Source organism: Bos grunniens, chromosome 5 (genome assembly GCF_055505025.1).
Source record: "Bos grunniens cultivar Pamir isolate PY7600 chromosome 5, Bosgru_T2T1.0, whole genome shotgun sequence".
NCBI lineage: Eukaryota > Metazoa > Chordata > Mammalia > Artiodactyla > Bovidae > Bos > Bos grunniens.
Genome location: NC_141169.1, coordinates 36,762,596 through 36,788,112, shown reverse-complemented (window position 1 = coordinate 36,788,112; position 25,517 = coordinate 36,762,596). Strand labels below are relative to the sequence as shown.

The 25,517-nt window shown below is 36.5% G+C and overlaps 1 protein-coding gene across 17 annotated transcripts in view; it reads left to right on the top strand.

The window, feature by feature from the left end:
• Window positions 1–25,517, top strand: part of TMEM117 (transmembrane protein 117) — a 675,006-nt gene that overhangs the window by 559,149 nt on the left and 90,340 nt on the right. The window contains exon 7 of one of the 17 annotated variants that reach the window (XM_086399832.1): window positions 8,383–8,560. The exons of the other annotated variants lie outside the window; for them this stretch is intronic. Within the exon in view, the coding sequence (XP_086255958.1) occupies window positions 8,383–8,433 (51 nt within the window). The 3' untranslated portion in view covers window positions 8,434–8,560. Of the gene's footprint in view, window positions 1–8,382; window positions 8,561–25,517 lie in introns of those variants that run through there. 17 annotated transcript variants of the gene reach the window in all.

Genomic DNA, 25,517 nt, shown 5'->3' with positions numbered 1-25,517 from the left:
ATTTAAAAGAAACAAAAAAAGTTAAAATCAGTAAATGATAATCAGTAAGATACTCTTATAGTGACTGGCTTTAAATGTCCACAGTTTCACACGTGCTGTGTCACCATCTCTCTGAAATAATATTTTTGGTGGGAAGAGTTTGGCACTAAGCTGATCATCCTTGAGTGTGTTTGGTAGACCATGAGTCAGAACCATGTCCATGGCCTTGATGGGGAGTTTGATGGAGTCACGCTGGCAGGGCAACCTGGACTGGGAGGTTGCCTGGCTTGGTCAGTGCTGAGCTCAAGGGTAATGAGGGGAAAAGTGAAGGCTGAAGACAGACCAGACAGACTAGTACCAAAGTCTTTAGGGATTAAGGTGAACAGAGAGCTAATTGTGATTCATTTACATAGTCAACATATCATGATTATTACTTTATTTTCTGATTGCTAGTGTTATTTTTCAATAAGGATGTAATTAATTCTACATTTTAAAATTGAAAGTATACTGAATAGTGAGCCTAGTACAGTTAATTGTCTCTTTTTTTATGGTTTGCAAATAAAATGACAATTAGGGACAATATAGCTTCTTATCCTCTACTAAATAATTTATCTCACTTGTAGAAGCACAGAATATTTTAAAGGTAAAAGGGACCTCACAGATCATCTACTAACTAAGGTTTCATCTTTTAACAAATAAAGAAATTGAGATCTGTGAAACTGTGTTGTCCTTTATAGCATTGAATTACTTTCTTCTAAAATTCTATCCATTCCATAAAAATAAAATCATTTTGTTTGTTTAATTTGATTACCTTTAAATAAGTTAACTTACATCATTTCAATGTAGGTCTTAGCTGGAAAGCCAGGCCTTTATTATTTGTTCCCACTGCTCTCCTTTTATTATGCTCTAGAAAAGATTATTTTGGACAAATGTTTGGCAGTGTATTTAATTTATAAATGACATATTGCTTTGGTAATGGTGTATGCCACTTGCAGTGTTCCATGAGGGTGGATCTAAATCAACTTTCAGTTCCTACAGAATGATGCCTGTACCATGTCCTTCACTCTTTAAATGGATTAATAGGGTTTGGGTCATCCTACTTCAAAATGCAGAGTGTGGTTGTCCATAATCTCTTGTTCAAAATACACAGGCAGTGTGCAGCACACAAGATGCATGACAGAGCCTCTTCTTCTCTCTCTTCCTCTTTTTCCTTTTCTCAGCAGTGAAAGGACTCATAAGTCTGTTTGTCTCTTAGACTCTTGCATACACTGCATGATAGTTGAAGTTGGAGCAGCAGGACATGCTTGGTTCCGTTTTCCAGGCCATGTCACTTCTGCATATGTTGCTGAGTTGCTCTTCATTGTGTCAAATGTAGCTTGACCAATTTCCTCCAGAACACAATTTGAGTCAGCAGAGTGATTTCAGAGTTGAGTGCCTACTCTAGCGGACAGTCTATGTGAATTTTAACTAAGTTTTCCAACACAAGAGGAAAGATGCAATAGGCCAGATGTAAGTAAAATCTTCAGCTCACTGAAGTGGTTGTCCCTTTGCAAATAGTTGTATTAAGTAAGCATATCATTGAAAATAATGTTCCTCCAAGGGATGCCATGTGAGAAGAGATCATTTTAGAAGCCAATGAATTAATTTTAATTGCTTTTTCTCTGATAAGGACATTGATTTGCCATTTCTTTAGACAACTGAATATAATTTGTTAATTTTCTCCATCAAGATTTTTATTCAGTCTGTCTTTACATATACACACAGACACACACACACACCGACACATACACACACACCATATGTGTATGTGTAATCTTGCAATTAAATCACTTTTACCTATCCTTTAATATTTTATTCCATGGTGAATAGTTTTCTAAATTAAAAGTTTGAAATTTCCCCCATAAGTAACAGATTCTGGAAGGATTTCAAAGCCATGCATGTTAAACCTCAGATGTAGAAATAAATTTGAACTCCAAAAAACTCACTAATGGGATAGAATCATAAAAATCTCTGATGTGGACCCAAGAATACTCTTGGGCTCAAAGGCACTTAAGTTTTAAGTATTCACAGAGGAAAAAGGTATTAGTTTCTCTGAATGATTCCCATCTTGCAGCATAACCTCACAGTTCTGGTAGCATGCTTAAGTATGTATTTAGTTGCAAAGGGAACTCTCAACATAAACTCCAAACACTCCACGTATGAGCACAGGAGAATTCTGAAGAGACAGTCATCAAGGTAATTAATTAATTTTCTTATATCTGGCTCTGTTCCCAAAATAATTTAGGGTCGTAGCATTTTTCAAGTAAAATGTCACTTCCTTCTTAGGGAACATTGTGTTTTGCTTAATAATAGAGATGATTTTTCTTACAAGAGTTACCAATCTTTGGATCAAAGTGACAGGACAACATTTTTTAAAACTCAAAGAAATAGTAAAAAATAATAATAATAATAATAAGTGCAAAAATAGTAGCTGTCCCTATCATTAGAATTTTTCCATAAAATGTTTCTATAGTCAGCTCTAAGAGCAACGATTTCAAATCAGCTGCATATTAGAATTTCTTGAGCTTTTAAAAAAATACCTATATTTGAATCTTACTGTAGAGTAATTGAGGTGTTAGTGGTAGCACCCTGGTGGTGCTAGTGGTAAGGAACCCATCTGCCAATGCAGGGGATATGAGACACAGGTTCAATCCCTGAGTCGGGAAGATCCCCCAAAGGAGGAAATGGCAACCCACTCCAGTATTCTTGCCAGGAACCTACGAGCCTGGCAGGCTACAGTCCATGGGGTCATGTAGAATTGTATACAACTGAAGCAACTTAGCACACAAGCACATAGAGCAATTGAAGTGACTCTGTAAGAGTAGTATCCAGTGAGTCAAGCCTGAGCATCATGGCCTCAGAGGGATATGTTTATGATTTAGTAAGAGGGTTAATCACAAACAGGGACCAACAGAGTAATAGAAAGTACTTGACTCAGCTTCTAGTTAGAATCTTATATGGGCGTTGTGTTTGAAAAACAAAAATAGAGGGACCTTTGGGAGTTGTGTTTGGGAGGCTATGAAAAGTGTTTTTATGGAGATTTTCTTAAAAGAACAACAATATTTAACACTAAGGACATCTCAGAAATTACCAAAGCATAGTTTAAGATAGAACACATAGGATAAAAAGTTCGTAGTGCCTAGTAGGTGATGGTATTAATTATTAATTACCACATATATAAGTATATGCATTATATCTAACTTTGTATTTATTGAATTTATATCTCAATTATTTTCTTAAATTTTCTTTGGACTGTTAATGCTAGACCTAGTTATATGAAAAAGAATAAAGGGGAAAGCATTTTATTTCAACTGTAGCTTTTGTTTTTAGAGTAAGAAAAGGAGACTTTTGTATCTTTGGGGCAATTTGTGCTGATGACAGCAAGAACCAAACTAAAAAAAAAAACCCAAGACACAGAAGGAAGCTTGAAGTAAAGCATTAGGATTATTACAATAGGCTAGACCTCTTTTCCCATCAGAGTTCATATTTCTCTACAAGGCTCACTTTCCTCATCTTTAAAGAGCGCTGTTTTTGCTAAAGAGCTGATTCCTTTACATCCTAGCCTGTATCTCTAGGTTTAAAGTCTTATGCCAGTGAGATAATAAAAATTTGGGGTTGAAAGCCTTTGTTAATCACAGTGAGTACTGAAACTTTATTATTATTATTAGTCAAGTATACATTGATAACAGACATTCACTGGTATAAGACTTCAAACAAACTGCATTTTTGTCCCTCTTAAAATACCATAGACTGATACCAATGATACATCTCCTTACCACTTTCAAAGGCTTAGATCATAAAGTGTGATAGAATATCTTCAAACTTTTGCAAATCTGTGTTTAATTTTTTTCCATGAAAGTTAGTAGATGATAGATCAATTTAACTCATTCTTCAGGCCCTCTGTTACACAAATTTTCTATTGTTTGAACAAACAATAAGTAAATTTATTTATTACAAAACATGCTTAAAAAAAGTCACCCATTCAGTAAAATATGAATAATGTAGTTATTTTAACAACTATGAAAACTGGAATCAGGTTGTCTGGGTGTTTTAGCAGAATTCATAATGGAGAAAATTAAACTTGTTTAGAATATGTTGGTTTAAGCAGTACAAGTTGTTTCTTTCCAAGTGCTTGTAGTATCCCTCCATTATTAACCACAGCTTGGCAATTGAACAGATCAAAGTGCTGGATGCTGTTCTATGTCTCGTTATGTGAGAATACATTCTAGAATCTACTTTTTAGGTTCCCAGAGAAGTGCTGAGCACTCTTTTGGAAGTAGCATCCTTCTCCCCCTGAGGACTTAATCTGTCATTTTTTTCCTGACTTAGTAAAATGCAGCTGCCTTAGGGAACAGATTCAGTCACTCACTCACTCATTCTTTCAATTGATTTTTTATCCTCTTACTCTGTTCTCAAAACTATATCAGGCATTAAGAACATATAAGATGAATAAGACATAGTTCTTGCCTTCAAGTTATTACAATGTAGCAGAGAAGAAAGACTAAATCAGCCAACTTAACATAGAAAGGTGCTCCTAATAGGCAGGGTGTAATGGTCTTGGCTTCAAATGTCAATTTAAGGAAATGAAAGACAGGAAAGGTAAAGTAGCCAATCAATGGGTTATGTTTCCAACTGACCCAGTTTTTATCCAAAGTATATGCCCATATCATTGATACTTTCTTTAAAACTCTATCATTTTCTCTTTCTTCTAAAAATAGTTCATTTCTGGGAATAGCCTATCTTCTTTAGGAAAGTCTTGCCTGCCATACTTTTTTAAATCATTCAAGGCATACAAATAAATTCGGATTCTGATACAGAGATCTGATATGAGTCACACAGGGAAAAAATAATTATCTTTTGCTGTGGATTTTTAATAAAAATTAAAATCAAGCTATTGTTTTTGTCAAAATTCAAGTGAATTTATAGCAATTAGAACATAGTTTGGAGTATTTTCTGACAGTTCATCCCAAGTGATTTCTAAAATCAGAACTGCTTTTAGAATGACGTTCCTATTCTCTACACAGCACTGAAATTGGTAGATATATCACCAATGGCATCAAAAAAAAAAACACACAAAAACACTGAAATTGCATTTCCCAAGCAATCGCCCTCAGTAAAGCCTTTTCTGCATTGGGGTCATTTAGGAGACTAGTGAACAGATTTATCTTCTTTTCACTTTTATTTACTTTACTTGCCTTTTCCCCTTTTGTTTCTTAAGACAGATATATATGCTTGATAACTAAAAGCTGAAAAAAGAACATTTTACTGAAAGGAAAGTTAAGTGCTTTCAATTTGGGGAATAATTTTTAGTAGTATTAAGCTATAAAGAGAATTAGTCATAGGAAGAAATTTTATGTCATCTCAGTTCTTTTGAAAATTCTATGCAGAACCATAATCATTGGGAAAAGCATGAAATTAGAATTAATCTGACCAGCATACTTATATAACTTTTTATTAGTATTGAAAGTAATGAAATCAGCAGACCCAAAGTAAATGGATATACAGTGCTGTTTTTTATTATTATTTCCAAAGGCTGAGGAAACTAAAATTTTATGCATGGTATTGTAAAACTTAAATGATGCATAGTAGTTTGAAACATGAGTTTTTCTTATATAACTTGGCCTTTTCAGGTCTATATATTTGTTTAGGAATCTGTATCTTTTGGTTTATATTGCTTTACAATTATCAAGTTTGTGTTTGTATTTAGTAATGAGATAGTGTTTTGAATTTGTCAAAATGAATGTCTAAAACAAAAAGAGATTTAGTTCTGTTTTATTTGAAACTTCCTTTCCACTGGCTATTTGGAAATTACATAAACTCTACCTAGTTATTTTGTTTGAAACATGTGGCATTACCCATGATCACTCAATCTGTATTTCCCTTGAATCAGATACGATCAGATATGTATGGACAGGCCTTAGGGACTGGCTTGTGAGGAGTTCATTTGTATGATGGATTGGGGAGAACTGGGGGGAAATAATCCATCCTATGGAAGGAATAGAGGAACTTGATAGAGTAAGCTATATATAGCACCACAAGAATGGAGTGCATAGGAACAGAAAGAATGCCTGAAGCAGGAGGCTGGATCAGCCTGAGAAGAAGCAGAATTGAAAACATTTTAAACAGTCATTAGCAGGAGGCAAAACCAGCAGTTCTAGAAATTCTAGGCTAATGAGAATCCTCAGTGTCTTCCCAGTATTTTCCTAGCAGGTTCATGAACATTATCTTCTATGGTCAATGTCTGTTGTAAGTCAGGGGAAAAAAAGAAAGAAATGGAAAAGGTAGATGCCACTTGGTAAGAGAGAGAACCAAGTTCATATGCAATTGTGAGACTCATTGGTCAACTTCCCAGCAATAGTGTATGTGTGGTAGAGGGTGGGGGATAATGAGGCAATTTTTTAAGAATAAGAAGTCTTAAAATGCCTCAACATCCTTTTCTTCTGGAGATGCCTTGGGGAAGACAGATGAGTAAGAAAAGAATGATAGTGACAAGATTACATGTAAAACAGATACAGGAAAAGAACCACACTCAACAACAACAAAATTAAACCCAAATGTAAGTTATAAAGGAGAAAAGTGTAGTTAAATTAAGCTCCTTTCATTCATTTCTCATTTAGAGTATTTATAGTATTGTCTTTTGAATGAGCTCATGGAGTCAGCAGAATTAACAAGATAAGGGGTATCATCTCAGCGCCTCACTAGGTATTCAACTGAGTTCCTCTAAACAATTGTATTTTATTTTATTTGGAATATTTTTTTCTAGTTTCTTTTCAGCTTTGACCTCTTCCCCAAGCTGTAGACCAATAGACCACTTGACTTCTGGACACTGCCACTGAGTATCCCATAGAAGTCTCATACTTGCCATCAGAACTTGTTTTATGACCTTACTATTGTTCCCCAAATTGCTCTGCCTCCTATGTTGTGTGTTTGTTGTTAATAATGTCACCATCTATTCAGATTCTATTTTTGTTTCTTACATACCTTTGGTTCTTATATCCAATATATTGACATCAATACCAACATTAATTTTTCAAATCTCACTCCAAAATTCCTATCATTGGCCTCATCATGTCTTGCATAGACTTTTACAGTAACTTTTTAATATAAGACTCTCCCTACTCTAATCATTAATCTTCCTACATTATTGCTACAGTCATCTTCTTAAGGACCGATTTGATCTCATCATTCACCAGCTCCAGAATCTCTATTGGCCCCGTTGCATGTTGCATAAAGTCCAATCTTGGAAGTGTTGGAAATAAAGCCCTCAGCTGGTCCCTCAGCCCCATCCCTGCCACTCAGCTTCAACCACACTGAACTTCTCACCCTTCCCTGCACAAGCCTGGACCATTCACACCTATTTTTTATGCTCTTTGACAATTGCTTCAGTTGATAGAATATTAACCATCTTGGTCATCTTTTCAACAGAAGACAAAGATCACCTTCTCTGGGAAGCCTTTGTAAATGCTCTCAGGCAGGGTACTCCATCCTTTGGCATTTTACTTTCTACCTGCAACATAGCACTTAACATATTTGATGATTTTTCTATCCTGGTGTCTCTGTCCCATTAGACTAGGAGAGAGACGTATCAAACTTGTTTGTTCCCAGAGCTTCACAGGGAGCCTACACAATACCTGCAAAGTAAGTGTTGGCTAAACAAATGAACAAAGAAGCAAAGCATAGTGAAAGGACTTAAGTCAGAGGAAGGATACTTAGAGCGGTTTCAGAAAGCAGAACAATGGTGGGCAGGGTCTAGTTGAGTATGCAGAGTAGAACATGCTAAGTGTCAGAGCTTTTTTTAGAAAGTAAAAGTGTCCCTTTTCTACAAATGCTCAGAAAGTGATTGACCACTTATGAGCAGCTGGCTAAGGGATTTGTACATGAGATAAGGGGTGGCTATACTAAATGACCTCTAATTCAATTCAGAACTTGTGTTATTCTTCCTTAGTAACAATGCCTCAGATCATCTGATGATTTCTAGTAATGAATAATAGCTGAATTTTAACCCTGGTTCTGGAAGCTTATTTCTCATAAATAATTGAGGATGTACTCAGTTGGAACTCAGCAGAGCCAGGGAGAACAGTATATTAAGCAAACACAAATGACACACTGTAATTTTTAGAAGATTGTACATAAAAACCAAAGTATCACGTTTTTAACATTGCAGGAGTGGGGTTTGCCTTTAGTGCTCTCAGAGCAGGGAGTAACTTCCTCCCTCTCCTGCCTTGTAGGGATTGGCATTAAGGGACATTGTCTGGCCTGCATTTGGATTGAGTCCAGCCCTGTCTGCTTGTGGTAAATTGTAGCTCTAATATCTCTGTAGGTTTTATAAAACATAAATAATTATAATGCATTGTTTTTATATAGCATCTTTCTCTATGGAGTCTAAAGTGCTGCACGGATGTGGTATCTCATTAAATCTCACGGCACACCGGGGACATTGGGAGAATGCAGGTGATATTATATCCCCTTTGAACCCAGAGCTGAAAAGGAATTGCTTCAACCAAAAGTAAATAAAAGCATGACTGAATAAAAGCAAGATTTATAAGACAATATAAGGTTAGAGTTTAAAGAAAGAAATTGACTATTAGAATTAAAGAGATTTTTTTTAAAAAAGGAATTGCTCTGAAAAATGTATGTCTAGAGTGTGCTTATAAATATTATAGCTATAAAATTAAAATAAAATGTGATAACTTTAGAAATTTGAAAAACAAGGGCTTTTTAAACCATCTGTAATTTTACCACAATAACAGAACAAGTTTGGTATATTATCTCCATATTGCTAGTTTTTAATTTGGATTTTTATTCACTGTATGTAGGCAAGATTATACTTATAGTGTATATTCAATTTTATAAATTATGTATTTTTAACTTAACAATATGTCATGAAGTTTGCATAATTATAATTCTGAGAAACTTATTCAATTTTCCATGGAATGATATGCCATAATTAGTTTTACTCTTCTATCTAAGTTTGTTTCTATTTTTTTCATTAGATTGAGTAATAATAAATTGAAACTATGCACAAGGTTTTTTTATTTTAAGTTATTTCCTTAGTAGAAAGATTTCCACATGCAGAATTATCAGATTAATATGGATGTATAAGTATATTATAACAAGTCTATATAAACATACTCCAAAATTAGCATGTAAGTCAGAAAAAGAAATAGTAAGAAAATAAATCTGTCTAAAGACTTACTATGTTTATAGGTTGGCAAAGCAGCCACTTTAAAAGTGAAAAATCAATTTTTAGGTCAACGCTCAAACAAGTGGTTTGATTTTATTTTCCATCATGTGTTTAATTTAATTACTTTGATAGTGTGAAACCAGATAGAAAAGAGAAAGTTGACTCATAGAAAACACAAATTTGTACCAGATGGAGGAAAATAGATTTACTTGGATAGAACAGATAATTTCTCTGCCCTTTTAATTTACATGGCCAAATGTTCTCTGAAAATAATTAGGTGTGTATGTGAATAGCAATACCTAACGTCCCATTTCAGGGAGGTAAATAAGATTGTGGTTTTCTTATTAATTATAGAGGCATTGGGGGAAATGATATGCACATAACTGCTTTCAGTGGTGAGTTTTTATATGGTTATCTGATTTATGCCATAGTCATTTACCAAAATCATTACTTCTACTCAAGGATAAAAAATATTGGCTTTGGTTAAGGTAAACATTAAAAAATGTTGAAATGTGATGTAAATACTGGCCGAGGAAACTGCCAGGCTGATGTTACTCTAAATGACCATCAATCTAAATGATAACTTGAGTATGAAGTCAATAGTAGCTTAAATATGGGTAAGGCATATAGTGTTAAGCATGGACTTAGGAATCCTGAGGTTTTAATCACTTTTCTCAATATTCTTATGGATCTTAACTCATATGCACATGTTTAACTGTTCTATAGTTGAAAGCAGTGTTGCAAATTGACTTAGGTTTATGTAGGACACCAAAAACATTTCTACTAGCTCACAGAAAATATGCAAATTATTCATATTTTTATAGCTTTAGCAATAATGTTCAAATAATATGCATTGAACATTGTGGCAGCTCTATAGGTTGCATTTTTTATTTTACTACATATTCTAGTAAGAGGATCTATCTTGAGGAAAAAAAGAACTTAAGTCAAAATGTTATAAGAAAAGAGGATCTGGTGAAATGACCAAGATGGCAGAGTAGGAAGACCCTGAGCTCACTTCCTGCCCTGGACACACCAAAATTACAACTGTTCAAAGAGCAACTATCTATGAGAGTGACCTGGAGAGAAGGAGAAAAGAACTTCTACAGCTAAAGATAGAAAGAAGGAACCACAGTGAGATAGGAGGCATGAAGACACAATATAGTCAAGACCCATCCCACCCCACCCCCAGTTAGATAACACATAAATGAACATTATTACAATTGCAGAGGTTCTTCCTAAGAACTGAGGGGTCCAAGATCCACATCAGGTTCTCAATCCCATGGGTCCTACATGGGGAAGGCTGAATCCCTAGAACATTTGGCTCTAAAGACTAGTGGGGCTTACTTTCAGGAGAGCCAGGGGGCTATGAAAAATACAGACTGTATTCTTAAAGGGCTAACACAAAATCTCAATGCTCTATGACCCCAGGTAGATGCAGTGATTTGAAAGCAAGCTGGGTAATCTATACGCATTGATCTTGGAAAACCTTTTGGATAGGGAGGAAGCAATTCAAACACCCTGGGACATAGAAACTCACAGGAGCCATTTTGGGGAGCTCATCCTACTACAAGGACACTGGTGCCATTAAGCAGCATTTTGGAATCTGCCTTCTAGCTTACTCACTCCAGGAGCTGGCTCTGCCTACCAGTACCAGTCCTGGGACACTTCAGGTCTAACAGCTAACTGGGCAGGGACATAGACCCACTCATCAGCAAGCCAGCTGTCTTAAGACGCCCCAAGCCCCCAGTTGTTATAGGACCAGGTCTTACCCACCAGAGAGCCCAGACCCAGCCTTATACACCTGCCAGCCAACAGTCACTCCAGGAGCCCCAGGATTCTGCAATCAGAGACCCTGGAACACAGCTCTACCCACCAATCAGCTGGCACTAACCGTACAACTCCCTGGGCCCTAAAACTACTTACCAGCAGGCTTAAGCCACCTCTGAAACCTCTGGGCCCTATAGCCAGAGACCCTAGGATCCAGATCTGCCCACCAGTGGGCCAGTATTAGCCCCAGGAGTAAGCCTCAGCTACCAGCCCCAGGACTAGTGAAGCCCTACAGCCAGCCATGTCAACACATAGCCCATCCTCCAGCAGGCTGGTGCTACCAGGGATGCTGGTGCTACCAGGGCTTCAGCCCCACCCCCTAGCAGGTTAACACCAATTCTGGAACATCCTGGATCTCTTAGAAAGTCGTGTCAAGATCTGGCTTTACCAGCAGATCATCACCAGCTCTGTCATGTTGGACCCCTCCCCTTTCCCCACCCACCCCCCCTTCCAATAACAGGCAGACACCAACCATGCAACCCTTCCCCAACCATGGTCTCAGGACCTCACAACTAGCAGCCATTCTAGGACCCACCTCCACCCATGAGTGGGTCAGCACTTGCCTTAGGACCCCCCAGTGCTCCATAACCAGTTGCCTCTGGGCCAGCCCCAGGACCAGGATGCCCCTGACAGTGCAGCCAGCTGCACCAGAACCTATTCCTGCCCACCAGCAGCTGGCACCCTCCACACAAGGCAAGGTCAGATAGTTAACAGACCAGTGGCCAGCTTTCCTACCACACTGCCCACAATAGACAACCCACCACAACAGAAGGACCCATATAACCCACATAGGAGGACCCCTGAAACATATAGCTCTGATGACAGAGAGGAGTGCCCTGCTGGGCCCCAGAGGACTTTTCCTACATAAGGTCATTTCTTCAGATCAGGATATGAAACTAACCTAGCAAATACAAAGAAAGAAAAGCAGTGAATTAAGTAAAATGAGGTGACAGAGAAAAGTATGTTCCAAATGAAGGAGTAACACAAAACCCCAGAAGAAGAATTAAGCAAAATGGAGATAAGCAAAATACTTGAAAGATAGTTTAATATTATGATCATAAAGGTGCTCAAAGAATTCAAAGAAGAATGGATGAACAGAGTAAGAAGTTAGAAGTTTTTAACAGAATTAGAAAGATGTGAAAAAGAATCAAGCAGAGCTGAAAAATAATATGAATAAAAAAAAAAGAAAAAATAGAAGAAATCAATAGTAGATTAAATGGTACAGAGGAACAGATCAGTGAACAGAAAGACTAGTGGAAATTACTCAAGCAGAATAACCAAAAAAAAAAAGAGAGAGTAGACGTCAACTACAAGAAAAGAATTGCAAAAATACACACATGGAGGCTAAACAATGTGCTCTAAACAACCAATGGGTCACTGAAGAAATCAACAAGGAAATTTTTAAATACCTGGAAACAAATGACATGAAAACAAAATGATCCAAAAGCTCTGGGCTACATCAAAATCAGTTCTAAGAGGGAAGATTATATTGATACAAACCTGCCTCAGGAAACAAGAAAAATCTCAAACAACTTAACCTAACACCTAATGAACTAGAAAAAAAGAACAAATACAACCCAAAGTTAGTAGATGGAATGGAAATCATGAAGATCAAAGGAGAAATGAATGAAATGGCTACTAAAAAGCAATACATATGATTAATGAAACTAAAAGATGGTTATTTGAAAAGATATACAAAAATATCTTTAGCCAGACTCATCAAGAAAAAAAGAGAAAGTGCCTGAAATCAGTAATGTCAGGAATGAAAGGGAAGTTACAACTGAAACCACAGAAATACAAAGGATAGCAAGAGATTATTATAAACAACTATACATCAATAAAATGAACAAGCTAAAAGAATTGGACAAATACCTAGAAATGTACCCTCTCCCAAGACTAGAAAAAGGAAGAAATCGAAAGTATGAACAGACTAATTGCCAATAACAAAATTGAATCATTCGTTACAAAAAAAAAAAAAAACCCTCCCAACAAACACAAGTCCAGGATCAGACATTTACAGGTTAATTCCAGAAAACATTTAGAGAAGAATCAACATCTGTCCTTCTCAAACTATTCCAGAAAATTGTAGAGGAAGGAGTACATCCAAACTCATTCTACAAAACCAGCATCACCCTAATACTAAAACCAGACAAAGATATCACAAAAAAAGATATGGACCAGTAACACTGATGAACATAGAGGCAAAAATTCTCAACAAAACATTAGCAAACCAAATCTAACAATTAAGAGGTTCATACACCGTGATCAAGTGGGATCACAGAGATAGAAGGATTTTTCAATATCAACAAGTCAATCAATGTGATACACTGCATTAACAAATTAAAGAGTAAAAATCATATGATCATTTCAATAGATTCAGAAAAACATCTGAAATTTTTCAATATTTATTTATGATAAAACTTCTCACATTGCCAATTTTTATCTAACATAGTATTGGAAGTCCTAGCCACAAAAAAATGAGACAAGAAAAATATAAGTAATCAAAATTGGAAAAGAAATAAAAGTGTCACTGTTTGAAGATAACATACTATATAAATAGAAAATCCTAAAGACACCAGTAAAAAACTACTAGAACTCACTGATGAATTTAATAAAATTGCAGGATATAAAATTAATATACAGAAATATGTGGTGTCTCTATACACTAAATTATCAGAAAGAAAAAACATCTAGAAAGTCCCATTCACAATTGCATCAAAAAATAATAAAATACATGGGAATAAAACTAACGAAGGAAGTAAAAGACCTGTACTTGGAAAACTGTAAGATAACTGATGAAAGGTATTGAAGGTAACACAAACAGATGGAAAGATACACAGTACTTCTAGATTGGGAGAACTGATATTTTTTAAATTATCATAATACCCAAGACAATCTTCTGATCCAATGCAATCCCTATCAAAATACCAAGGAATTTTTCACAGAACCAGAACAAATAATTTTAAGACCTTGAATAGACAAAACAGTCTTAAGAAAGAAGAACAGGCTGAAAGAAGAGCAATTTCAAACTATAGTGCAAGTTGATTTCAAACTATAGGACAAAACTATGGTAATGAAAACAGTACGGTACTGGCAGGAAAACAGACATACAGATCAGTGAAGTAGAATAGACAGCCCAGAAATTAATTCACACTTCAGTCAGTTCAGTTCAGTCTCTCAGGCGTGTCCGACTCTGCGACCCCATGAATCGCAGCACACCAGGCCTCCCTGTTCATCACCAACTCCCAGAGTTTACACAGACTCATGTCCATTGAGTCAGTGATGCCATCCAGCCATCTCATCCTCTGTCATCCCCTTCTCCTCCAGCCCCCAATCCCTCCCAGCATCAGGGTCTTCTCCAATGAGTCAACTCTTTGCATGAGGTGGCCAAAGGACTGGAGTTTCAGCTTCAACATCAGTCCTTCCAATGAACACCCAGGACTGATCTCCTTTAGGATGGACTGGTTGAATCTCCTTGCAGTCCAAGGGACTCAAAAGAGTCTTCTCCAACACCAAAGTTCAAAAGCATCAATTCTTCAGCGCTCAGCTTTCTTCACAGTCCAACTGTTTCATCCATACATGACCATTGGTAAAACCATAGCCTTGACTAGACAAACCTTTGTTGGCAAAGTAATGTTTCTGCTTTTGAATATGCTATCTAGGTTTGTCATAACTTTCCTTCCAAGGAGTAAGCATCTTTTAATTTCATGGCTGCAGTCACCATCTGCAGTGATTTTGGAGCCCAAAGAATAAAGTCTGACACTGTTTCCACTGTTTCCCCATCTATTTCCCATGAAGTGATGGGACCAGATGCCATGATCCTAGTTTTCTGAATGTTGACTTATATAGGCAATTAGTCTATGGCAAAGTAAACAAGAATATACAAAGGCAAAAAGACTCTTCAGCAAATAGTCTTGGGAAAACTGGAGAGTTACATGCAAGACTTACACTGGACTACTTTCTCATACCATAGTCAAAGTAAATTCAAAACCAATTAAAGACTTAAATGTAAGACATGAAACTATAAATCTTCTAGAAGACATACAAAGTATGCTCTTTGACTTCAGTCTAAGCAACATTTTTTGTATATTTCTCCTCAAGCAAGGGAAATAGCAACAAGAATAAACAAATGAGACTGTAACAAACTAAACATCTTCTTCACAGAGAAGAAACTATCAACAAAATGAAAGGGCCACCTACAGAATGAGAAAAGATATCTGCAAACAATATATTAAACAAGGGGTTCTATTTCCATCATTATTTGATTCATCTCCAACTTGTTCACAAACATCAATAAATTATAGTGTCCATAGGCTTTTTTTCACTATTGTGTCCCAAGGACCAAGCAGAATACCCTCATAAAGTAGAGAATTGAGCACTTGCTTTGCACAATATTCTCTTCTCTTTGTGTGGTTGGATCAATTCCATCCTCAGTTCTCAGATCAGGTATCACCTCTTCCAGGATGCTTCCTGAGTGGCCTCTTTGTTATTCTCTTTCTTAGTCTTCACTTTATTTCCTTCACAGCACTTACTAATTTTACCTCATTTCATCTAGTTGACTCTAGTTCTTTCATCTTTTGCTCTCTCTGCATGTGCTATTGTGCTCAGTCATGTCTGACTCTTTGCAACCCCATGGGCCCACTAGGCTCCTCTGTCCATGGGATTTTCAAGGCAAGAATACTGGAGTGGTTTGCCATTTCCTACTCCAGGGGATCTTCCCGACCAAGGGGTAGAGCCCATGTCTTGCCAGTGTGCCACCTGGGAAGCCCTCTCAACTTAAGTTATTATACTTGAGAGTGGGGTCTCTGTTGGTCTGTTTTGTTCCCTGTTGCATCCATAGCATACATCACCTTACCTGGTACCTTTCACTCGAGAGGTTAATCTACCTAGAGACCTTATCTAGCCCTACTTAAAGTAACTTCTCCTAGCCAATCATCCTAGCTTATTTTCTCTTTGGCACTAATCATTTTCTGATATTATTCTGTTTGTGTATTTGTGCTACATTCAAACTGTAAACCTCATGAAGGTAGAGCCTAGAACTAGATCAACTTGGAGATACTACTATATGGCCAATGTGGAAAAGAGGGGCTGACGTGACAAATTGCCATGTGTACAAATATGTAGCTAATAAAAGATGATGTCATGAAAGGAAAAGACAAGTTACATTAAAAAAAAAAAGTAGTAATTAAACCAAGACAGTAGTAGGTCATTTAGAAGCAAGATATGCTAAATTCCTATTCATCCTTCTAAATGGGGTTTAAAAAACAGCAGATATAAGACTGAGATAACCAGGGCTTGGTTGCTACTTTTCCACTTATATATTATAGTAAGTAAGTCCAATACCTTTTCTGAACCTTAGTTTCCATAACTGCAAAATGGGAAAAGAAAAACTCACCTTGTATCATTATTTTAAAGATAAAATAAGCAAACATATGTAAATAACTATGCTGGTGCAGAGCCTGTTTCATTAGCTCATTGAATATTGGCTGTTTGTCATAATAGTTCATGTTTCAGTGCCTGGATGGAGGGATGGCAAGCAGAATGGTTAATAATATTAGTAAAAGGAAATCCATTTCCTTACATTTAAGTAACTTTAGAGGGCATATCTTTATTTTGGATCATAGAATGTGTAACCTATAGATCATGCTATATAATTGTCAGTGAGGGCATACTAAATCATAATCGTTGACTTGAAAAAGAAAAATAGTTAATTACAATCATATATATTCTTTCTCATTGTATGTAATTGAGCCTCAGGAAATACAGTTGAAATCTTTCACTGATTCTGAGTTAATTAGTATTTCCTGTAGTTGCTTACATTATAACACCCAAGCATTCTTTGTCTGTATTTTTTCCAGAAAAGAAATATGAAGAAGTCTGCATTTCTAGCTAAGGCAATCGTGTATCTATATTGAAAGGCAAATGATACCTGATTCTTTGAAGTTTTTAGTACGGGTATTTAGTTGTTAAAGAGTGGATTTATTATTTAAAAGAGAAATACAATTATTAAAAACTCAGTATCTCTGAATTGAGAGTGGGAGTGGGGAATCTGTCAGCGAGCTATAACTTTGTAAAACAATTTGGAACCTTATAAAACAAATTTCCGAAGATAGTCTATTGCCTGAACAGTTTCATAATGATGTGGATTGGCCAACTTCTCCTCTAGTGAGAAGTAATAAATCAAGTGCACCTGGATTTATATAGGAAAAATAACATATTAATTCATTTATGTATATGTGTTACAGGTATCCATAAAACAAAGCTTTTGGCAACTGCAAATGTAATAATTTCAAATTTACCTATGACTTACCAAGTACAATTGAATGCTTGAAGGCAAAATTTTATGTTTTATGTTTAGTTTTTATGATTGCTTTCATGTAGCTTTTCTGTGCATTAAAAGTCAATTTTCAGAACCATAAGCTTACCAATTTTTACAAATAAAAATTTTATGAGATATTATCCTGAGGTAGTATAAAATTATTTTCTGATAATTTTTACCACCTTCCCAAAGTTCACTGTTACTTTGTTTCCACAGGATATTGTTTGTAATATTTCTAAACATGACACATTTCATTAGAAATCTAATATACTGCACAGAGATATTATATGGGGCTTCAATCCCATAATATTAGTGATGTACTTTTCAATGTTGCTTACACTGATAATTCTGTTTAAAATAAAATATCAAGACAGGCTTTAAATGGATTATTAATAACATTATATTTATAAAAATTGTGTCATCTTCTACCTACCATAATTATGAACAAGAAAAATTAATCCTTGGAGACGTTCCCAGAAACACAGTAACTTCAATGACATATAGAATAAGGAAGACTTGAGATAAAATAGATTTTTTAGAGAGCTATGCAGAATATATATATTTTTGTATTGTTGTTCAGTTTCTAAATCATGTCTGACTCTTTGCAATCCCATGCACTGTAGCACACCAGGCTTCCCTATCCTTCACTGTCTCCTGGAGTTAGCATAAACTCTGGTCCACTGAGTCAGTGATGCCCTCCAACCATCTCATCCCCTGTTGCCCCCTCTTCTCCTGCCCTCAATCTTTCCCAGCATCAGGGTCTTTTCCAGTGAGTTGGCTCTTTGCATCAGGTAATCAAAGTATTGGAGTTTCAGCTTTAGCATCAGTTCTTCCAATGAATATAAAGGGTTGATTTCCTTTAGGATTGACTGGTTTGATCCCCTAGCTGTCTAAGGGACTCTCACGAGTCTTCTCCAACACCATAATCTGAAAGGATCAGTTCTTTGGCACTCAGCCTTCTTTACACACATTACATAAAATTATAATACATATAACCATATTTATATATAAACACAAGGAAGAAAGCTATAAAGATAATATATATTAAATGTGTTATATTGTTCTTATATAGTTCTCTTTCTCGTGTTTTTGTGCTACCTTGAGTCACCTACATACTATAAAATTTTACCACTTAATGATATGTTAAGCCACAATGCATTAGAAACACAAATCTCACTGTTATTCAACTTCCAAAGCAACATAAAAGTTGTGTCTTTTTAGGAAGTTGCAAAGTTTAATAGCCAACTCTGAAGTCAAAGTGTTTGTCACTCATCATCATCCGACTTTTGTGACCCCGTGGACTGTAGCCTTCCAAGTTCCTCTGTCCGTGGAATTCTCCAGGCAAGAATACTGGAGTGGGTAACCATTCCCTTCTCCAGAGGATCTTCCCAACTCCAGGAATGAACCTGGGTCTCCCACATTGTAGGCAGATTCTTTACCATCTGAGCCACTAGGGAAAAGTCAACACTAGTGGGCACCAAATCACCCCCAAATTAATCCTGTTTTCTAGTGCAATGATACAGGAGTCTGCCATCAGAGTATGATGAAAATATTCTCAGGTAAGAAAACTGAAGTGCAAAGAAGTTGGGGAGAGAGTATTCATTACTACAAGTATTCTGAATTTAGAGCCAAATCTATGAATTGGCAGTAAAAATTCTAAGATGGCCGTAAACCATCTAGGGGCTTCCCAGGTGGCTCAGGGGGTAAAGAACCTGCTTGCAATGTAGGAGACACCAGAGATATGGGTTTGATTCCTGGATTGGGAAGATCCCCCTAGAGGAGGGCATGGCAACCCACTCCAGTATTCTTGCCTGAAGAATCCCATGGACAGAGGAGCCTAGCAGGCTACAGTCCATAGGTGGCAAAGAGTTATACATGATCAAAGTGACTGAGAACAGCACAGCACAAACCATCTAGAGTTAAACATGTACCTCAGCCTGCGTATTTTGCGGCTTTGTCAATGACTTGCAGGGTAAACACAGACCCACTGCCATTCTTTGACTTTGCAATGGAAATGAGACAGGATTCCCTCCTCCTGTGCTGCAGGTATCAAGATAATTCTAAGAAAATATTATTTAAAGATGAGCTACAACATACCACTAACAGGAAAGTTTTATTTTTTTAGTTTTTTGAATGTTGAGTTTTATTTTTATTTTTTTAATATAAATTTATTTACTTTAATTGGAGGTTAATTACTTTACAATATTGTATTGGTTTTGCACAAGTGGTGCTGGGAAAACTGGTCAACCACTTGTAAAAGAATGAAACTAGAACACTTTCTAACACCATACACAAAAATAAACTCAAAATGGATTAAAGATCTAAACGTAAGACCAGAAACTATAAAACTCCTAGAGGAAAACATAGGCAAAACACTCTCCGACATAAATCACAGCAGGATCCTCTATGACCCACCTCCCAGAATATTGGAAATAAAAGCAAAAATAAACAAATGGGACCTAATTAAACTTAAAAGCTTCTGCACAACAAAGGAAACTATAAGCAAGGTGAAAAGACAGCCTTCAGAATGGGAGAAAATAATAGCAAATGAAGCAACTGACAAAAAACTAATCTCAAAAATATACAAGCAGGAAAGTTTTAATTACAGATGTAAGTTAGCGTCCAAGGGAAATACACATTGACATGACAACTGGCTTTTAGGTGGGAAGATAGTTGCAATGCTAGTGCATAATGAAAAAAGTAATGAACAAGCTTGATATGGTATAAAAAAAATATCTCTGGAGTCAGACTGGGAACCAACCCTTTTGATACTCACTGTGCAGCACTGGGCAAGCTACTTGACTGTTCTCTGACCCTCAGTTTATTCCCTTATAAAATGAGAAAAATTTTCCTTGCCACATGTATTTGCATGTGGTTTATTGTGGATCAAGTGCTTGATACAGAGCAAGTTTATGATAAATGTTGGTTTGTTTTGTCTGAATATAGTATAAAAATACAATCTTCTTAACAGAATTTTTTTTCTCTTAAATAGAATTCTTAATAAGGGAGATGCAGTGAAACACAGTGATACTGATTTAATTTCATCTCATCTTTTCTCTACTAGTTGTCTGTTGGGTTATAATATGGGAGGAATCTTGTGACATTACTGACCCTCATTGTCTATATCTGCAGAAGGAAGAGCCTAGTTTGTTTATTTATTAATGCCATTTGATATTCTTTGAGAATAAATGCATTGCATATAGTTGGTATTCAATAAGTGTTGAATTAATTGAATTGTATGGTGCAATGCATGCATGCAAGGCTTCTTTACCCCAGCTTGGAAACTTATTTTTCAAAAGGACCCTGAGGGTGGTAGAATTACTCTCCTAGGTTTCCAACAAGTAAAACAGTGTATTTTCGGTTTTTCTTGGCCAATGACCTCTGAACTAAGAGGTTCAGAAAAGTTTTAGATTCACTGAGGTATAATTCTCCAACAACAAAATGTATTTTGTTCTTTCCATCCCTCCAACCTGCCTCTATATATCTTGTTTTTCTAGTGTTTACTCTCTTACTTGAGGGCTGATAACTTTTCTCTAGAGCTCAGAGGATGAACACTCTTGACCTAAAACTCATTGAAGAAAGGCCTGGGATTTCTGGTAGTTCAAATCCATTGCTCTAAAGGTTTTATTTTCTGTTCATGTTATCACCAGACAGTGATAACTGGGGGTCAGAGGCAGACACTCTGTGATTGTCTTCTCTGAGAAAGATGAAAACAGAAGAAAATCACGTTAGTAGAGCAGCAAGGATCCAGCCTACTGTTTCTAAAACTCCATTGCATTCTAGATACAGTGAACTTAGCCTAACGTTGTTTTGTTTTGTTTCAGAAAAGCAGCCCTCTTGACTTCACAAAGAGCGATGGTCAGAATATTTAACTACTGATACAGTGAAGGTATTGATCAACCAGAGTAGACAGCAGCTGTAAACAACCAGTGCATCCATGCCGGTGCACACATTAGCCATTGCAGAAGCTGTTGAAAGTATAAAAAGGAAATTTCAGGTCTCACTCAGAGTCCCCTACTCAGTCAACATTGACTTTATTTTATACTAACACTAATTTATTTGAAATTAAAAGACTTGTAGTCTCTCTCCAGACTCTCTCCTGCCTCTTTACTCTGTTCCTACTGAGAGCAAAGCTGCTCATAAGGGGTCTATAGTTATTGTCTCTACTTCTCACTTGCCATTTTCTCTTGAACCAGGCAGTCAGGCTTTTGTCTCCAATTTTAGCTTCCTCTGGAGCTTGGGGATCTTATCAAGAGCAACAGTCCTAACATTGCTGAATCCTATGGTTAACTTTTCAGTCTTCTCACTCAGACTTTCAGCTGCATTCAGTGAAGTTGACCATTTCTTTCTTCTTGAAACACTTTTTTCACCTGGCTTCTAAAATGAACTTTCTTTTGTTCTTCTTATAACATGTCATTCTTGTTCTGTTTTCCTTACTGGCTTCTCCTCTTCCAAATTCTAAATGTCAGTGTGTCTCACTGTTCAGTCCCTGGTTATCTTCTCTTGGCTTTCTATACTCCCTTTCCAGATGATTTTATCCAGCTCTGTGGTTTTATATCATTGTGACTCCCACACCTACATCTCCAATCTTTTTTATTTTTATTTTTTGGCCATGCCACATGGCATGTGGGATCTTAGTTCACTAACCAGGGATAGGACTCGGGCCTCCGCAGTAGAAGCTTGGAGTCTTAACCCCTGGACTGCCAGGGAAGTACCTACATCTCCAGTCTTGGTTCCTCCCCTAAGTTTGCCAACTGCCTACAAAATACCTCTACTCAATGTTTAATAGCATATTCTAAATAGATCTCTACATTTCTTCTCTACCTCCCTATCTTCCACAAGTTGATTTGTTCCCCAAATTGTACCTTCTCAGTAAATGATACTGTCATTTACCAGTTGCTGGAGCAAATGGTAAATTCAGAAGCTCAGTTGGTGCTACTTCAAAATACATCTTGATCTGAACACCTGATCAGCATTGTTGAACCACCATCATCTCACACCTAAACTACGACAGTCATCTTGTGTGCTGTGCTTAGTTTAGTTGCTCAGTTGTGTCCGACTTTGCAACCCCATGGATTGAAGTCTTCCAAGCTCCTCTGTCCGTGGGATTCTCCAAGCAAGAATACTGGAGTCAATAGCCTTTCCCTTCTCCAGGGATCTTCCCAACCCAGGGATCGAACCCAGGTCTCCCGCATTGCAACTGGCCTTTATTCCTCCTGCAGCCAACCTACCACTTTCCACATCATTCACCCTCCTATATGCCCCTTATATTCTTTCTGTTTCTTGAACATTTCTGGTTCATTTCCTCCTCAGGGCCATTGTATTAGCTCCTCCTTCTAGCTGATGTCCTCCTCCAGAGGTGTGCAGAGCTTGTTCTTTCATATGAGTCAGCACTCCATACAAAGGTCACCCTCAAAGAAGCTTTCTTTTGACTAACGAAACTAGTACCCATGCCTAACTCACTGTGCTCCATCCCCTCACCCTGCTTTATTTTCTTTAGATTATTTATCTCTATTTAACATCATACTGTATTTCTATTTGCTGATTGACTGGTCTCTCTTCTATTATAATATATGCTCCATGAGACATTGTTGACAAAAAATTATGAAAAAGGAACCTATTACAAGAAACACTAGAGCCCTTTACCTCAACCACACATCTGATATTTAGATCAACCTTACAGCCTCTCAATGGTTTGTGAATATTTTTATATTGAATTATATTTATCCACTGATCTCCACTATTATTATTTTTTCACAGAGAAAAATGACTTCAATATTAAATTAAAATTTTACCAAGGACAATATCTACTGTTTTGACAGTATGCAATTAATTTTCCTATATAGTTTATGGAAGAAATTAGTCATTCAGACAATTGTATGTGACCATTCCTGGCAGCATGCATAGAGCCAGAACAGATAACTGGAGCAGTGACATTTTATACCAAATGTGCAAATACAATAAAGCACAAAATAAGCAAGGGCTGTTACTATTGAACTGCAGCCAGTGTCTGAAAAATAACATGAAAATGTGATGTTCAAAAACTTTCTTCCACCAGCCTTCACATTTTCCTCTTTAGGAAAAGAGTTTTTAGGTGCTCTCAATTTTAAAAATATCAACTTATTATATAGCTAATATTCATTCATCTTAAGTGCAAAGTAAGTCAAGTTGTTGTTTGATGATGGATGGAAGATTTTATCCAAAAGGATCTATCATTGAGTTATGACACCATGTTTCTTTAGTCTTTGTATTAGCTTTAGTTTCCAGCAACTTGTCCTAGTCAATGGTTTACCTGCACCCTACCCCCTCACCCCCCACACACATAGGAGTCTGTAAAATGTCAAGCACTCTTTCGGTGCATATTGGTGAACTCTACTGCCCTGGTGAGGGATATTGATTTCCCATTATCCCTAGAGGCCACACAATGCATTTCTGTTAGCTGTAAACACTTACAAGAATGACTTTTACTTTGTCCTTTACTGCATCTGTCTGCCAGGGCAGGACATCTGTAAATGAGGCCTCATACTTTTCATCAGACATTCTTCCACCTTGGTGCTTAAAGGAATGATGCCTTCAAGCATAGTGTCCATAGTGCTTTCTCTATGGGCACTAAACTGTTACTTAAATCTCACTGAAGTACATTGGCTTCAAAATTAGCCAGGGAAATTCCTATTGGCCTTTGCAAGTGAAAAGGATTACTGATGAAGAAAATACATTAAACCACACTACAAAATATGCCTTTAGGATGAATTAGATTGTTTGAACAACAGTTCTGAGAGTTCATCCATACCTTAGAATGTGTAAAAATCTTGAGTCAACTTCTTTCAACATTTTAAGTAAGGATTTACAGTTTGACTTGGATTTGTCTTAGTGATGAATGAGATCTGCTATCTACTCTACTCATTGAAAAAAGCCTACTTCAATCAGAAAGACAAGATTTTTCTCCAAAGCTTTTAAATCTTTTAAATACAATAAGTGACTACCAAGAGAGAGCTCCAAAAGAGTATGGAATTCATTTGCCCAGAGGGGGAGAAAACAATAATGAATATTAGGAGAAAATGAGAGTATAACTTATAAGAATAATTGTCAAAAGATACCTATAAGCATTAACCTGCTGATCTTTCTCTTTTGTATATCCTTCATGTTTATTGCTGGGCATCTCTGATATTCGTTGTGGCCTTGATCACCTTCCTAGTGTCACCCATTGTGGGAAATGATCCTCCCTTTTTTCATCACATGTTGGTTTACATTCTCTCTTCTTGTTCTCTGACTTGGTTGAACGTGTCTCATGAGCTTCTTTACACTTATATGGGAATTAAAAGGATGTCTTGGATCATCACAATGAGCATTTTTACTAATTGCCCAAATATTAACTGCCTCATCTAACAGTATTTAAATTTGACCACTTTCTTCCTCCCATTATATACTGTCTCCTTTCCTCTGTGATCTTTGGCAAATGACTTAATCTTTGGGTTAAAGGAATGATCTTTCAAGCTGTCTAGATGTAATAAAACTTATCTTAAAAAACCCACTGCTATCATGCCAGAGCCTGATGGTAAAGTTTCTTAAAAGTAATTACTGTCTGTGTAATTGCAATACACCTTGTTTATAGGGAAAAAACACATTTTTTTCATTATAATGAATCTCAGTTTGATGTGTAATATTATTTACAAAACCGCATATTTATTGCTCTGTTTAACTAAATTCCATTTACATGAAACTCAGAAATAATTGTATATCTTTAACTTTCAAAGAGCAACATTCATCAATTCATCAAGTATATGAGTTCTTAGTATATACTACAGGTATGGAGAAATGTAACAGTGAACAAAACAGGAGAAAATTCCTTATGTTCCTTGGGGCTTACATTCCAATGGGAGAGGAAGGTAATAAACAAACAAATAAGCAACATCTACTGTACATCAAGATTTCCAAGGGTTTATTCAGCTAAGTGAGACCATGGCAGTTTTGTCAATTAGGAGAAGCGTACTGTTGCTGAAAGAAATCAGGTACTTGAGATTCTTAATAAGAAGCAAAAATATCTTCCAAAGCATGAGTACAATTCTTCAGACCACCACTGTTCACTGTCATCTAAAATCTTGTTGCTAGGACACGGTAAGCATAGAAAAACCAAGGGCACTTTACAAGCTGGGGGCATTTTGGGTAGAA